The sequence below is a fragment of the Podarcis erhardii genome, assembly GCF_964252035.2.
Source record: "Podarcis erhardii genome assembly, chromosome: 4".
In the NCBI taxonomy this organism is placed as follows: domain Eukaryota; kingdom Metazoa; phylum Chordata; class Lepidosauria; order Squamata; family Lacertidae; genus Podarcis; species Podarcis erhardii.
In genome coordinates, this window is record NC_138508.1 from 76575778 (window position 1) to 76593062 (window position 17285).

Consider the following 17285-nt stretch of genomic DNA (forward strand, 5'->3'; position numbering starts at 1 on the left):
CTTATTTTAGTCTAGCTTTCATTTCAGTTCACATGCTAGTTTAAGAAGTGTTAGGACTAACAGAAGCAGTCAAAAGAAAATTTAGGCTGCAATCCTGTACACACGTACCTGGGAGCAAGTCTCACTGAATTCAGTGGGACTTACTTTTGGGTAGACATATACAGGAGCTAATTTGTTCAAGCTGGGAATTTTAATACATGAATATGGGGTGTGGGGAGAATGGGGTGTTGAAGTTGGATGGTATGACACTACACTTAACATTGCCACTTAGAAAATTGAGAGACGTCACAGTCAAGCCTTCAAAGCGAGGGAAAGTTTTTTGTTTTGTTTTTTAAATTCCCTGACCATTGAATATAACTTATGAGATTATAAATGGAAGAAGCAGGAACTGAGTCACAGAATAAAGCAAGTCTTTCAAATAAATAGCAATTTACTAACCATAATGTCGTTAACTGTTTTTCTTCTGGAATAGCATTAGGGCCTGAGTGGGGTTTTAGCCTCACAGCGTACCTTCAAAAGAGCAAAAACAAGGACAGTAAATAAGGTCAACATGCATTAATGGCAAAGCATGTTTATAAGAAGTGTCCAATAATAATGGAGCTGGGATGATTTATGGCACTTGATGATCCTCAGCACAATTCTGTGTATCATATTGCAGAAAATTCTATGAATTCTTCTCAGAAGCAAGGCCCATTAAATTCAATGGGACTTACTGCTGGCTACCTCTATACCAGATTACAGCCTTAGCATGTCACATCTTCTTCTTCTTCTTCTTCTTCTTCTTCTTCTTCTTCTTCTTCTTCTTCTTCCACCATCAATATATTCTACCCTCCTCTTTGAAGTAGCAATTCCTTTCAATGCCACTGGGGCCGTGTGCCTGCCTAGTTTTAGTCCAGCACAATAATGCCTTTAAATAGCTATTAATCTGCACTCTGCATTTAAACCAGTATCATACCACTTTAAACAGCCATGACTTCTTGCAAAGAATCCTGGGAAATGGAATTTGTTAAGGGTTCTGAGAGATGTTAGAAGACCACTATTCCCCTCCCAGAGCTGGAATTCTCAGACTAGTTTAATGATTAATCCCTCTTCCCAGAAAACTTTGAGAAGTCTAGATCTGTAAGAGATATATGGGTCTTCTAAAAACTCTTAGCACCAAGTCACAAGCTTTTGAATGTGTGGAATGCACATTTCCAGCCCCTCCTTTAAACTGATCATTGCACCTGTACTGGAAGAATCTCAACAAAATGATGAATTCCACAAACTGGGGTGTGTTCACACAATATTGCAGTTAAATTTGGGCATCGGTGCAATTTCTGAAGAGACTAAGGGTGGCTTTGTACTTTTTCTTTTCTTTTTGCAAAATTCTCTCTGAATTGTCTCCCTCACCAAGCAGGCAGAAAAACACGAGTGTAAGGACATCATGTCTCCTATTAGTAAAGTCTAAATTTACAGCACCAGTTTAAAGCATTTTTGGTGCAACTTCTTTCTGGCAGGGTACAAAATCACACTGAGTGAAAAAATCTCTCTAAAAATCAAAAGGTGCCTGAACAAACTTCATAACTGCTATGTACAGTGATACCTTCCAGTGACAATGTAACTTAGGCAGGATTAGACCTAGCAATTAAAAAGCTTTCTGACAGTGCTATCCTATACGTATCTACTTAGAGGAAGCCCCACTGAATTCAGTGGGGTTTACTGCTAGGTAAATGTGCACGGGACTGCAATCTTCAGTGATCTTATAATGAATTGCCACTTTATTACTATTTCACTACTTACAATTGCTGTCCATATTTAGAAGTATTCAGATATATCCTTGACGAAGGATCTAATCAACGGTCAGAATATCCTACTCAATCTTACCTAATAAGTTCAACTGTTTCTGAATACATTGTGTAGGGGGATTTGGATTCCATGGGTCCTTGTTCCATAGCATTTCCACATTCAATAAAGGATAGTGCAGCTTCAGCATAATTTAACGCCTTGCCAAATTTCTCCACCTGAAGACAAGAAACCCAGCAATCACAACAAATGGAGAGCATAATATACACATCCTAGAGCTGATACAAGTTGAGGGTTTAACTGCACATTGAAATTAAAACCAGAGTTAGTTATGCTTTTAAAATAAAATATTAAGCCTGGGAGAGCAATTGTCCTTAATGGCTTGGCTCATGATTATCTCAAGGAATGTCCCTTCCGAAGTGAGCCTCCCCTCTGCCATAACACCTTTTGAGAAGGTCCTGCACCAGATTCCAGATTCCAGCTAGATTAGCTTCCACAAAGAGCAGGACATTTTCAGTTGCCACCCTGATGCTCTGGAATTTTCTTCCGAAAGGACTTCACATGGCTCCCTCCTTGTGTTTCTTGGAGTGGCTGAAGGCCTTCCTCTTTCAGAGAACTTCTGTGAACTGTTTGCTCCTAATCATGGTGCCGTCTACTCTTTGCTGTTTTTAGATATTGCTGCTCTTTTACTGCCATATGTTTAGCTGTTAGTTAATTAGTTTTCTTTTGTTGTTTTCAAGCATGTACTCCACTATGAAAATGTTATAGATAGCAGCGTAATTTCAAGGTAAATAAATAAAAGTTAAAACAGAAACAGAACTAAGCAAAAGACAGAAGAAAAAGGAAATTTAATGGGCAGAATTTAAGCAGGGCTAATATATGCACAAGCCCGCACACGCACATATATCTCACTTGTGTGCATTTATGTGTTTGTAAAATTGGCAGCATATAGCAAAACAAAACCTCCAAATAAAAACAAATAAAAAAACCAAACTGAAGCCTCTGCTTTATTCTAATGGATAATTATGAACAAAATGGTTTCATTTAACGTTATATAAAAACATCAGACTAGTTAAATTAAAACCTATAATTTTTGTGGAAACCATCTAACAAAAGGCAATGCTATGTGTTTTGGTTCTGAAGCCATTATCAGCAAGCTCCCTTCCGCTCCTGGCAAGCAGCAGTGAAACTTGATGTCATGAAGCCAGGCGCATGAGTCTGCCCTGCTTACCCTCGCTGACCACTGTTGGAACCAAGGTCCACTGAGATCAACAGATAAGGATTAAGCATAATACAGGTGCATATATTCAATGGGTTGTATCCACTGCTGTCCTTCCAATCACAGGAGGTTATTTGATCCATCAGAGGCTTCTGTGAATAGGAAGGGATGTGATTTTCATAATTTCTCCCTTTCGACCACAGACCCTCCCGCCCTATGCTACCTCCTGTGCTGCTGCAGAGGGTTCCCCAGTCATCAAGAACAGATTGAAGAGGGCCCAGTGGGCTGCAGAGAAAAATGAAATTTGTATGCAAACCAACCAACCAACCAACCAACCAACCAAGGTCCTCTTCTGTCTGTTCACAGAAGCCTCCACTGGATCAAAGAGCTTTTTGTGAATGGAAGGACAGTAATGGCTATAATCCTATAAATATAATCCTAAAAATTAAATATTCATTATTTTATTTTGCACAAGATATATATATATATATATATATATATATATATATATATATATATCAATCACTTGATTGTAATGGAGCCCCAAACTGGTTTACGAAAAGAACAATAAGGTTATCACAACAGTTGAAAACGACGACTTAAAAAAACTAACCATGCATTAAAAACCAGGTTAAACACATGCCAACATTCTACATGTCTAGACAGGCTTGCCTACATAGCAAAAATTATATATATAAAAAAGTTTTTTGAAAATGCAGGGATACGCCAATAAGACATTTTCTAAACAAAAATTGAAAACTCAAATTTTAATTTATCCAAGAATGTATCAACTAATTAATCTCAGATTTCTTCAAGGCATGCTGAACTACACACATAACATTCCTTGCTAATAAAGCTAGTTATCATCTTTTTCTTTTTCTTTAAATCACCACTACTTAACTTTCCTTGATGAAGAAGTTGCATTACACAGATATTCTGAAATAACGTGTCAAAAACTGACTTGTTCTTACCATCGCATCTGCTTTATGCTTCTTCCTTTTAGCTTCTTGCATAAAGTGTTCCACATTGTGTGGCCTAGAATGCAACACAGCATAAGTGATTTGAGTTACTAGATTTGTTGAATATTCTTTTTTTCAGCTATATCTGTTTAAAAGAAAAGTCCTTAATGGTTTCTTTTAAAAGAAACAAATACATACCGATAAAATGCATTTCATGCATTCTCAAATTTCGATTGGAGTATCAAACACGATACTATGGAGTAAGCCCTAAAAACAACCTGTAAGTAAATCTAAGGTGTTTTTTTTTTAAGTATTCAATTCTTATTCCTCAGTGTAAGATGTAAAAAATGTACCTGTGGTTTCCTGACACCATAGAACTGCTAGCTTGTAACTAAGAGATTCATAGTTAAATATACAAGGGAAGTACCCCCCTCCCCCACTGTAACAACCTGGGCTTCAAAATATGGCACAAAGAAGATGAACATAAGGGGTGGACAACAGGAAAAACCAGGAGAGGAATATGTAGTCCCAGTACAATCTCTGGTGGAAAATACTCCACCGGGGGCCTGGCTACCAGCTGCAGAGTGCCTCCACCCCCAGATGTCTCCTTTTTCTGCCCCAAGGGTTTCAAGGGAAGTACCTGGGTCCCTGGAATAATGAAAGAGGGAGATGGTGGTGAAGGGTGCTTGTGGTTTAATTCAAGGAGGGTCTGCTCACAGAAGCCTCTGAGTAGAGTCCTGTTTGACTTGGACCTACACATATGAGGCTGAACAGGAAGCGAGCACCCCATTTGATTTCTTGCAATATCCCTTAGTCGGAAGATAGTAGCTATTAATATGCAAATCAAGCCAAATTCTGTGAACTATTATACCAGATCAGCAGGCCACAGAATGAGGTTTTGAGTCCCCAGAAACGACTGCAGACATTGCCTCTTTAAGGAATAACTGTTACTAGGTTATTTGCTTTAAGAATAATTTCTAGTGTGAACCCTTAAAAGAGCTAATCACAGCAATAATCATAACTTTGCAAAATACGTTTTAAGCCAAAGAAACAGAAAAGGCCCTTCATTCTTGTCTAGTATAATTAAAAACTTCCCAGGGACAAAAACGTATTGGCTCAAAATGTTTCTAATTAGTATTTATAATTGGTATTATGAACAATGACAGGTCAGACTACACATGTTGAATGATCTCTCCACAAAAAAGCTCTAAAACTTTGTACTCACTTTAACAAGGGCAATCTCCACACAATATCCGAGGTTAATCGAGGCTGAAATTATCAAACAATTTACTGCCTATCCATAAAGAAGTACTTTTAGCTGTATTGCTACCAATTCCTCTAAAACATTGCTCCAAGACAGCAAGGAATAAAGCATTTCTACTACTTGCTATCTTCTACAGACAGTCAGACACATATAAGTTGGTATGGCAGCAGTATTCACTTTGAATTATTCTAAAATAACTGGTTTTAGACTGTCTTGTGTACCAAATGCAATTTGTTATAAATTATACAGATAGATGGGTAGGGGAATTAAATTCATGCAGCAGGGTTTTTTTTTTTTGGATATACAAAAGTATTTATTTAAATAAAAATACAAGTATGCAGAGAAACAAATATATCCTGAAGTCAATGCTATGTATTTACTGAGTGCACTGCAGCTTAAATTCTAATATAAAAATTTAATTGTTAGCTTCATTCAAATACTCGTTTTTCTCCCGACATATTTAATTTCACAAAGCTGTTGTGTTTTCTTGTCAATTTACACGGGCCATATCTTATATTTCACTGCAGAATATAATTTTACAAGGGTTCATTAAAAACACTAATAAAATCTCAGTAAACAGCATAAACAAACTTATTTTCAATAAATATGGAGAAATGCATATACTGATGTTATTTAGAGAGACTCATTAAAACAAACTCTCATCACTGCAGACTATAGTGCATATATTAAAACACAATAAAACTGGTCCTCAACTGATTCAGGTCATGCCCTGAGTATGGAAGTCTTAGGATGAGTTCACAACGATGTGTTTACCACCTGCTGACAAAAGAAAGTATGGTGTCTCAACACCATAGGCAGGACTGTTGTATTATCCAATGTTGAATAAAAAACAATGCTTTTCAATGGCGCTAGGTCACATATTCAGTTACGAACCACCATATCGGCAATACATTTATTAAATGAAAAAATACAAAGCTAGAGAGCAAGTAATGACAGGCGAGAGCAAACTTGTAATAGATAAATGTAGATACTTATATTAAGCAGAGTATCTGTACAGTGGCGTAGCGTGGGTTGTCAGCACCCGGGGCAAGGCAAGTAATTTGCGCCCCCTAACCCGTGGATTTGCACCCCCTAACCCTAACCCCCAGATGTTGCGCCCGGTGCGGCCGCCCCCCCTGCACCCCCCACGCTACGCCACTGTATCTGTATATGGCTGTGCTGTGAACCACGCCAGTACCCCACAGTTACTGGGTTACTGGTGAGCTAAGGGTTCAGAATGGAAAGTTCAGAAGGGAGATTGAATGGTGGCAGTGGAACTGCTGTAGACGAACAACTGGAGGAGAACTGAGTTTTCTTATTACAGAGAAAGTATGTAATTATCACCTTCCCTTCACAAAAGCAGCAACACTCGCAGCCTGAACATCAGAAATAGAGGGAATGAAACATGAATCTCTAGAGGAACCCCCCCCCCTACTCACCCATCATTAAAGATAAGCTTTGTTCTTCTACAGTCTTTGTGCATAATAGATACAGGTGACCAGGGCTCCTTTTGGCACTGCGCCTTGCTACAGAGTACAGAATTTTCTGAATTGATGTACATTGCTTTCTGAAGAAATAGTAAAGGAGGCAATCAGAAATCAGTTATAAATTCACTCATTTCCCCCCTTTTATTCTTAACTATAAATTAAGCATGCAACAGATTTTTTGTAATAAAAGGTTAATTATTCTGCTGCCTGATTAGTTGGGGCAACTTTTTAATAGATAGCAAGTTTTCCCCCCATAGGTTAATAAACTAAACACAGCAATCTAATATGAAAACACATAGGAATGTTTGTTTCACTGAATGAAGAAGAGTGATTTTTAACTGCTCCTTGATTAAGAAGTGGCTTGGATGATTCAAGGGGAAGCTGCTGAACTGGAAAATGGAGAGTAACCTTGTATGCCTTCATCCTCTTGTGCATAGACTTGGGCTGCACATACATAATTATGCACACAACATTGCTGCTAATCTTGCTATTCAAATGTGTGCTTATTTTACAGATTTATACCTTGGCTTTTCATTTCAAGTCAAAACACCCCAAATGGCTAAACAACAACAAGGATTATGCAGAATCACATTTTAAAAAACAACAATAAAATACACAGACGACTAGCGGATAGAAATTAACAAAAATGAATGTGAAGGAAGCACATAAGACCAAAGGCTTGCTGCTGCAACAAGTTTTTAGGTTGCATGGCATCAAAAGACTAGGAGGGAGGCCAGCTGCATTTTGCATGCACACTCTGCACTGCCACTGAGAAGGCTCTCTCACACCGTCCCAAATATGACCATACCTCAGGCAGAAATGAGACTCATGGACCAAAAGTAGATGGGCAGGTTTCTAAAGCAACAGATGCTCTTATTATGGTAAATACGTTGTTATCAAAACTTACATTGAAATCTCCTTGGTGCAAGTGGGATCGAATCTCATTCTTGTGTTTTTTTATTGAGGATATGGAAGATAATAGGTTGCCACCCTGAGGCTTGCTAGAAGAAGTTAGATCATCACCAGGGAATTTGTGCTTTGATGCATCAGAGATGGGTGAAACAGGCGATCGAAGCATTTTCTCATTTTTATTTATTGGTGTTGCCAAGCTGGAAATGGAAATTACAGTAATGGATGGTCACAAATGCCACTTGGGAGGAAATAAACATTTTATATATTATGAACACTATCAGTTTCAGATTACTGGAAGGATGAACTCTGCTGACCAATGTTTCATCTGGAAACAACTTTTGCAGCATGAGGAGCAAAGCTCTAGATCGTTGTTCTCTTTTATTCTAGAAGCAAACTACAATTCGGTGGCTAGTATCTATCCAAGTACTTATAACAGAAATGAAGAGTTGCTAGATATTGTTTTAAAAGATGGTTGGAAAATAAGATGGAGCTTTTAAGAGTAGCTTTAGGTTATGGAGTACAATTTTGCAATCACAGGTGACACTTCATAAGTCAGGCTGATAAACCTCATGTTGGCTGAAACGGAGAAATGTGCTTCTAAGTGGCTGAAATTTCACTGAACTTGCTGACCAGGTTCTGATAGTGCTGTTAACTTAATTTGATTCAGGGTTTGAGAAGAACGAAATATAGGCTCATGGAGCTGGTAAAGAGCAAAAAGCCAAAAGAGCACAAAGAAGGAAATTGATAAATATGCACTACAATGCTCTAAGTGCAGCTTTCTCCACAAAATCAAACCATTCCGGCATTCTGCAGTATGCTGTTACTTATTGCTCCTAGAGCAAAGTTCAACAGACAATAATTTTTATCATTTGTTTCTGTTTCACAGCCACATTGTGGCCTAGACATTCTGACCCAGAGTAACATTATTTAGTGGCAGAACCAAAAGACCAGAACACAAGTGTTCGACATTAATATTGAGTTAGGAATAGAGAAATCAGTTTATTTCCTGTCTGTGCCATTAAAAATAAAAAACTGGCACAACATTTCACACATAAATGCTTATTTAAATATGTATTTTTAAAAGCTGAGGATTTTCTATCATTTTATTTATAAGAAAATGGTTAAAGACTGAAATCCTTTATCCATTTACCTAGGAGTAACCCCCACTGAACTCGGTGAGACCTACTTTGAAGTGAACATTCATTGCGCTGTAAGAGCTACTGCTGTATAATGGTTAAGGCAGGAGTAGTGATGCCATGTCCTACAAACCTTGTTGAACTACAGCTCCTATCAGTCCCAGCCTGCACGGACAATAGTGGAGGGCATCATGTGAGCTACACCTGCATTAGTGTGTTAGACTAGGACTGGGATAGAATCCCGTCTAAGTCATGATGCAATCTGCATGGCCTTAGGCCAGTTGCTCTCTTCCAGCCTAACCTATCCCACAGGGTAATCGTGAGGTTAAAATGAGGGTGAGGAGGGACTAGGTGCACCACCCTGAGCTCCACGAAGGAGGTGTGACGTAAAAGGGCATAAATTAAGTACTGGTTTTTAAAAAGTTGAGAGCAAGGAGCATTTCATAGAATCATAGAACTGTAGACTTGGAAGGGATCCCAAGGCTCATCCTTCAGCAACACAATAGGATGATAGCACTGCTGCAGGTGAGGCAGCTATGCTGTGAAACTCTTTGCACTCCTCACAAAAAGTGCACATTTACAAGAGGAGGGAAAGTGCATGTTAAAATGTTTGCATTTTAAACTAGCAGCAGAGCACTGTTACGGAAGCACGGTTTTACCTTTTACACATGTCCACGTTGGAGAAGGCTAAATGCTGGGCGATAACCTATAAAAAAGGCTTCTAAATTATGAAGCATAGTGCTTCCAGATTTTAAAGACTAATAAGATAAATTAATGAACAGAGAGAGGACCTGCTAAATTAACTTAGAACACTAAAACAGTGCTATAAAACGAGGTATATTTTGCCCCATATTTTTTCCTGACTAGATTAAGCACATATTGTGCTCTATTGCATCTATAAAGAGGTAAGAAATAGCCATAAAACATAATAGTCTAGCTGGAAGACAACATGACAGGGTAAGATTGTGGACTGAACAGTCTGCTAGCTCTGAGTTTATAATATGGTTTTTCATTTCTGTAACATTCTGGATTTTTACATTTTTTTTTAAAGGCTTTAATTTTCGAGATAGTGAACTTCAAATTACATCATCTGTACAAGCAAAATGTCTATTAAGTAGTGTTTTCCCCCAAAATCCCTCAAGGAACTACCTCTGTCATGGGAAAAATCCTTTTCCCCGTCACAGAAGAAATATTTTTCATTGAGAAATGCAAATCTTCCTTGCACATCATTTGAGATAAGCGCAGTCCTAATTGTACAAGTCATGCAGTATCGCAGCTGAGTTAACTGTTCCCTAATGGCCATAACACCACTTGTGACAGCAAACACAATTCTCTAGCGCCATGCCAGCGTCATTTTGTCACCTTCTCTTAATTTACACACAATATGGACAGAGGCACCTAGACAATGGCATATGCTGATGACATCAACACAAGCAGCCTGTGCAAATGCCTGTCTGCCTTAGGGAGGAACAGGCCACAGAGGAACCAACAAGCCCTGCAATGAATTCCCATAAATAAACCCCACGAAGCCCAATCCCTAATAGAAGTATATCAACATATGAATCTGCCTTAAACAGAGTCAGGCCACTGGATCACTCAGCCCAGTACTAGCTGTCTCAAAGTGACTGTCCTAGGTGTCGGGCAGAAATGTTTCCCAGCACCTGCTATTTTTAGCTGGAGAAGTTGGGACTATCTGCATGTACATAACGTGCTCTACTGTTGAGCGATGGCCACTTCCCACATAAATTTGCCACTGAATAATTCTGGTTCTCTTGTAGCACCAGTGTGAACTGCAACTTCAACCATGCTAAAAAAGTTTCACAATAGATCATTTAAATTGACATCTACAGGAATCCAGCTACATTCGAATAGCAGTCTCAGGTGATGAGTGCCACTGACAGAGGCGTAGTACGTGTGTGGAAGTGCCAGGGGGGTTGTGGCCCTGGGTACACAATTTTTGAGGGGGTGCAAACCAGGCACCCCCACACAGGCGACCTCAGCGGAGCCCAACCTGGTGCTCCTCTCCACCTGCCAAGAGCCAGCTGGTCAAGCTCCCCCTGAACAGGTAGGCAGGCGGTTCAGTGTGGCCCTGCTCTGCTTGGTTGCGCGGGCTAGGCTGGCATCACTATACCGCTGCCACTGAGAATCGAGATGAAGGTATCAGCATGCCACACCTCTAAAAATTGTTTTAAATGATTGCATCCTGTCCTACCCTGAAGGTTCAAGCCAAGTGGCAGTTTTAAATAATCAGTTTAACATGCCCCCTTTTTTGCTGCAGATATTTACAATGCTAAGATTTTTTTCATATGCCATAACAACAAATAAATATTTTGAACGAAATCCAGTAATTGTAAGTAGAAGTTAACACATTTTGACAGTAAATTGCACCAATATGCAAAATCATTTCCCTTTAGATACCAAGTATCATTTACACTGAATTTTAAAAGACCAAATCTCATCTAACACAAGAAACACATACCTGTTTTTAATCATATTGCAATTATTTGGTGCAGAAGCAACTTGGGCTGAAGCAAGTAAATGTGAAGAGCACTCTTGCTCAGTGTGAATCTTCTTGCTCTCCCTGTTTTCTTCCTCATTTTCATACTACGGGAAGAAAAGGGTCCATCATATATCGAATTGTGCAGGTAATGGTATAGATGTTGAATATTACTATTTATTGAACACTGTAGTGCTTACAAATTTTATATTTTTGTAGGATGCATGCATGTTCGTGTGTGTGTACATATATTAAGTATTAAGCCATGTCAGTTATTCACAATTAGGAACATAACAACTCCTTCTGCGTCAACATTTGTTTATTTATATTAGTTAAAGGGCACATTGTTTACTTTCTATAGTGCTCCTTGACATTGACTCCTGCCAACCTGGAGTTTCTCTGTCCTTAGTGCCATTTCACTCTGCCTCATCCCTGCCCCAATGAGTGTGGCATCACTGCTCCCCAACACATAACAAATCACCAGTGCATATAGGACTATTGGGGGAAATCAGGTATGTATGTGATAAATGTTGTGGTTCTGTTGGCAGGGGGACCTAACAAAGCCCAACATTAACATTATGTTTGCTGACTGGGAAAGGTTGTGGACCACCGGCATGAAATTTACGGCGTGTAACGCCTTGAGAGAAAACATTATGAAAATGATCTATAGGTGGTACATGACCCCAGTCAAGCTTGCAAAAATTTACCACTTGTCAGATAACAAATGTTGGAAGTGTAAAGAAAATGAAGGCTCATTCTTTCACCTCTGGTGGACATGCCCAAGGATTAAGGCTTTCTGAGAAATGATATATAATGAAATGAAAAAGATGTTTAAATACACTTTCCTGAAGAAACCAGAGGCCTTTCTCCTGGGTATGGTAAGCCATGTGGTGTTAAAGAAGGACAGAACTCTGTTTTTGTATGCCACAACAGCAGCAAGGATCCTTATTGCAAAGTATTGGAAGACATCAGATCTACCCACTCTGGAAGAATGGCAGATGAAGATGACAGACTACATGGGACTCGCAGAGATGACGGGCAGAATCCGAGACCAGGAGAAAGAGACAGTGGAAGAAGATTGGAAGAAATTTAAGGACTATCTTAATAAATATTACAAGATTAAAGAATGTTAGATTGACATGGACTTAAAAATATTGGTTTTCAGAGACATTAGAGTAAGAAAAGGAATGGAATTAGTAAAAAACTTTTGGGAAATAAGGGAATGGAGTTGCTGATGGGATAATGAAACTAGAATACAAAACGGTGAGGTATGAGGAAGTCGGGGAAATAAGGTTGAGAAAATAAGTTTTGAAATTATACTTGTTTTTTATTTGTGTTTGTTTTCATTGTAGTTGTTTTGTATTTGTATGTTCTTATTGGAAAATTTAATAAATATTATTAAAAAAAACAAAAAACAAAGCCCAACATTGCTGCCAGCCTCCCCTCCCCATCCCAGCAAGAGGGAGCAACACTGTCCTAGAGAAGGTGGGTACATGGCGCTACCCCAATAAGCTGGGTGATCCTGATCAGATGGGTACTCTAACTTTAGGGTCAAGTTAGAAATTAAGTGTATGCTAAACAGAAATGTGTAAGGGACTCGGGTGGTGCTGTGGGTTAAACCACAGAGCCTAGGGCTTGCTGATCAGAAGGTCGGCAGTTCGAATCCCCGCGACGGGGTGAGCTCCCGTTGCTCGGTCCCTGCTCCTGCCAACCTAGCAGTTTGAAAGCACATCAAAGTTACCTTCCAGCGGGAAGGTAAACGGTGTGTCCGTGCGCTACTCTGGTTTGCCAGAAGCGGCTTAGTCATGCTGGCCACATGACTCAGAAGCTGTACGCCGGCTCCCTCGGCCAATAAAGCAAGATGAGCGCCGCAACCTCAGAGTTGGCCACAACTGGATCTAATGGTCAGGGGTCCCTTTACCTTTACCTTTAAACAGAAATGTAGGCCTCATCTGAATTACTTTTTTTAAAAAAAATAATTCTAATCTCTTTATAATTTTCAAAGTTCTTAGGGGATCATTTAGGGGTTTCTCCTAAAATACATGGAATCTTATCTGCATTTGCAGAGAGAGACAGGAATGGATTAATCTGTCAATTTTGGTTTCTCTTACTTTATCATTTTTCCAACCTTAATTTCAGTTTGCTCCAAAAAGGTCCCACAAAGTTTGTACACATTTTGAGGCATTTTCCTCCTAATGCGTACTTTTTTGCAAGCCATTTTTGTACAATGTTTTCACTAATATGTTCTTTTCTGTGCACAGTTACTCATGATATGTACTTTAAAAAAAACAAACAACTTTTTTTTTTTTTTTTTTTTTTTTTTTGCTTAAGAACTGCATTGCAGAATTTGGAGGAGGACAAATTTCAAAGGACAGCTGTGCTTCAGTTCACATTTTGCTTTTGAAATATGGTAGGTTTGCAAAATGTGGACTGACTAAATTTTACCTCCACCACCCCTGGATATGCTGTGAGCCACTATAATGACTGAAGGATAAGGACTGTAGACCCAATGCTACAGCTGTGTTGGCACAACAGACTTTCATGAATGCAATGGAATGTCCTCTCTTGTCCCCTCTATCCCCCTGACACCATCAAAATCAGCTCCAGAGGGTTGGGGGACCCTCTGGAGCAGACTGTGAGAATGAGGGGGTGAGGGGAAGAGGAGGAAATCAATGTCCTGTTGTGCAGGTAGAACTCTGCTCACACAGCACTGGATACAACCCAGGAAACTTATACAGTGGTACCTCAGGTTACATACGCTTCAGGTTACAGACTCCACTAACCCAGGAATAGTGCTTCAGGTTAAGAACTTTGCTTCAGGATGAGAACAGAAATCGTGCTCTGGGGGCGCGGCGGCAGCAGGAGGCCCCATTAGCTAAAGTGGTGCTTCAGGATAAGAACAGTTTCAGGTTAAATACGGACCTCCGGAACGAATTAAGTACTTAACCTGAGGTACCAATGTACAGGCATACACTTTAGATGCAACCAAGCACTTCCCCTTAGCCCTTTAAAAATTAAAAACAAATCTAAGGAGCCTACCTTGCGTTTCCTTCTAGATTTGGGGATGACCTTTTCTGCCGGCAGATCAGTAACAATGTTGTGCTGCATACTGATTGCTTCTTTAACTCCAGCATTAATTTGCAGTGGCTCCTCAGGTAAGTGCTGTGGAATTCTGGTCAAAAGAGTCAAATCAATTTTGACCCAAAGTGCTTTCACTTCGTCTGTGTCTTTCAGGGGAGATAGGAGCTCGTTCCGACCGAATGGAACCAGGGTGTAAAACTGCTCTTCCAGTTCCTTTGCTATATCGTTACTAGTCCTGGTGTTAACTGAACCAAAGGCACTGCAACTGCTGTTTGCTTTGTTGGTATTATTACTCCCAGGGTCCTTCAGCTTCTGGTCACTTCCAGCTGATGCTGAGGTCACAGTCTGAGGCTTATGTAAAGGGTAATCCTCTTGTTCCGACTGAGAATCTGTATCTGAGGACGTTGAAGATGAAGAATCTGTCTCAATAAATTCCTTGGATTTGGGTGCTGTTTTACCTGACCCCCTTGTACGCCTCTTTTCGCAGGCAGCACGTGTTTCCTTCCTGTGCTCAACTTTGTTGTTGCAAGGCCTGGTTTTAGGTTGTTCACATGTGCTATTATTTTCCAAATGTACTTGGTTCAAGTCAAGACCATCAGCTGCATGGCCATTTAAGATATCACCACCAGAGGTCCTCTCTGTCCTTCTTGGCTGTTTTTTGCAGGCTGTCCTCCTCAGAGGACCACTATCTCCAGAAATGGCAGCAGCTGAAGGAGGCGATTTCTGCTTCCCTCCTTTATGCCCCGGGGCTTTGTTAGCTGTTCTAGGCCTCAGGTCCTCCTTGCTGGGATTCTTAACCTCTTTATCTCTGAGACCGGTTTGGCAAATGGGAGGTAAATGTTCACAGTCTTGCCCTTCATCTTTCCCTTTGCTGTAACACTGAAAGAGCTCCAGTCCGTTTTGGTTCAGAATAGGTGCTTTGTGTGAAGTAACCTTATTTAACCATTTATCCAGCTGCCACTTGTTTGACGATGGCTGTTCAGGCTAGGAAAATAAAGTTTGAAACTCCAAACATTTCATAACACTCCAGCTTATACAGTAGAGACTTTACAGTGCTTTTATACTCTTAAGGAACTGGTTATTCTTTTCATGGCCAGCAAATAAAAATATTATTTAACTAAAAAGTGTGGCTATTCTGTTACCATAATACAATATCCATCACTTCATTTCCCACAGTGGCAGCCAGATTTCTCAATCACTCACCAGCAAAACATAATGGGGATGGTCTCCTGGCTTGAATACAAGCATCTAATATTCACAAGTGCACCCCCTTTGTACATGGAGATTCCATAAAGAGAACTACCCTTCATAAGTTTGTCTAGAACTGACTTGGGCTCCTCTCAGAATAGAAAAGGGAGGAAACCATATGAAAGACAACATGTACAGTTAATGACTTTTATTAGTATAGCGTAGGCATTGATTAATGGTGTTCCTCCACTACCAACAGAAACAAATGACCTTAGAAACAAACGTGAACCACTGAATTCAGGCGGAGTTGCAAGGTTGAACAGATGTTACTCTTCAATCTTATTCAGAAACATGAACACAAAGCCCCATCCAAAGGAAGTATTCCTGCGTTTACTGTGAATATTTAATAACTATTTTTTTAAATCTCTTTTAACAGCACAATCCCACAATGCCTATTCAGAAATGGCCCCCACGGGGTTCAATGGGACTTGCTTCCCAGGAAAGTGTTCAGAGCAAGGTGCGTTGTCCAGGTTTTCTGGACAAAAACTAAAACAGGGATATTGGGAGCTGTAGTTCAGTGGCGCCTGGAGTGCACCATATATTATTTTATCCCAGCTATTATCTGCTGTTTGCTTTGCTGGTATTGCTACTTGCTTTTCATTTTTTTTCTAAGTGGCCTTAAGGTTATTCATACAAGGCAGTATATAAATGTTTTAGATGAATGACTAAAACTGAGGCTTAGAAGCTGTAAGTATACTAGGAACAGTGGTGTAGTGGACCAGGAACATGGGGGAGTGGTCTTTTTGTCACAGGAGTGAAACGCTACAGGAGTGATGTTTGCCAATGTAGTAAGCTTGGGGGGTGTGTGTGCTTGAAATATAGGATATATTGCATTCATACTTCATATAGGACATACTGCTAAACATGCACAGTGCTCAGCCATGCCCTGAAATTTGCATAAAAGCATATGCATTCTTTTATTTTAGTCTCATAGGCTTAGTGGCTCAAGGCTGCCTTGTGTTTCCAACAGGGCTGAAAAGGATTTTTTAATAGTGTTTTTTTCACAATTCCTCAACTGCACAAAATGCCACACTTAAGGCATGGGGAAGTCACCCACCAAGATGCCACATAAAACCAGTGCTTTTTTCTACAGTACTGGCACCTTCCCCCCCCCACCCCCATGTAAAAAGTGTGTTAAAGGTGTGGCACTTATGGTAACAACTTCATGGTGAGATCTGGCACTTTTTTTTTAAAAAAAAAAGCACTGCATAAAACCTCCTTGATCCTAACTAAATGCATTACTTGGGACAAAGGTTCCACTGATTCGGAAACTTAACTTCTTGCTCATTATGTTTCAACGGGAGTGAAAGATGCAGAACTCCTTACCTCTGGGCTGGAGTAATGAGAGGGCTTCTTGCTGTCGCTCTCGGTAGAACTGCTTTCACTCTCTGAGTCGGATTCTGAACTGCTCTCAGATTCACTGGAACTGCTGCTGCTGGAGCACTTGCTGGTGATCCCCGAAATCCTGCAGCTGGACTGCTGCACAGTGGTGCTGCCAGACCCAAATAAAGGGTGGGAGGGAATGGGGAGAGAGAGAGAGAGGGAGTGAGAGAGAGAGAACGTAAATCAAGGCACATGCCTATTATACCCTATAAAAAGAACTTCTGTTTTTGCAGGATTCACACTAATGCAGATGTTGGCAAACAGAGGCCTGTTGGAAGAATTTGTCCAGAAGGAAGTTTAGCAATGGTGGTCGTATT

The 17285-nt window shown here is 40.0% G+C and overlaps 1 protein-coding gene across 7 annotated transcripts in view; it reads right to left on the minus strand.

Annotated features, from left to right (window-relative positions):
* The window catches only part of AFF3 (ALF transcription elongation factor 3), a 237265-nt gene that overhangs the window by 16098 nt on the left and 203882 nt on the right, over nucleotides 1-17285 (minus strand). For all 7 annotated transcript variants that reach the window (XM_081857861.1, XM_081857860.1, XM_081857859.1 and 4 more), the window contains 8 exons: nucleotides 16912-17077; nucleotides 14296-15321; nucleotides 11239-11363; nucleotides 7619-7820; nucleotides 6664-6791; nucleotides 3973-4036; nucleotides 1864-2000; nucleotides 439-510 (listed from right to left, as the gene is read on the minus strand). In XM_081857861.1, the coding sequence (XP_081713987.1) occupies nucleotides 439-510; nucleotides 1864-2000; nucleotides 3973-4036; nucleotides 6664-6791; nucleotides 7619-7820; nucleotides 11239-11363; nucleotides 14296-15321; nucleotides 16912-17077 (1920 nt within the window). The remainder of the gene's footprint in view (nucleotides 1-438; nucleotides 511-1863; nucleotides 2001-3972; nucleotides 4037-6663; nucleotides 6792-7618; nucleotides 7821-11238; nucleotides 11364-14295; nucleotides 15322-16911; nucleotides 17078-17285) is intronic.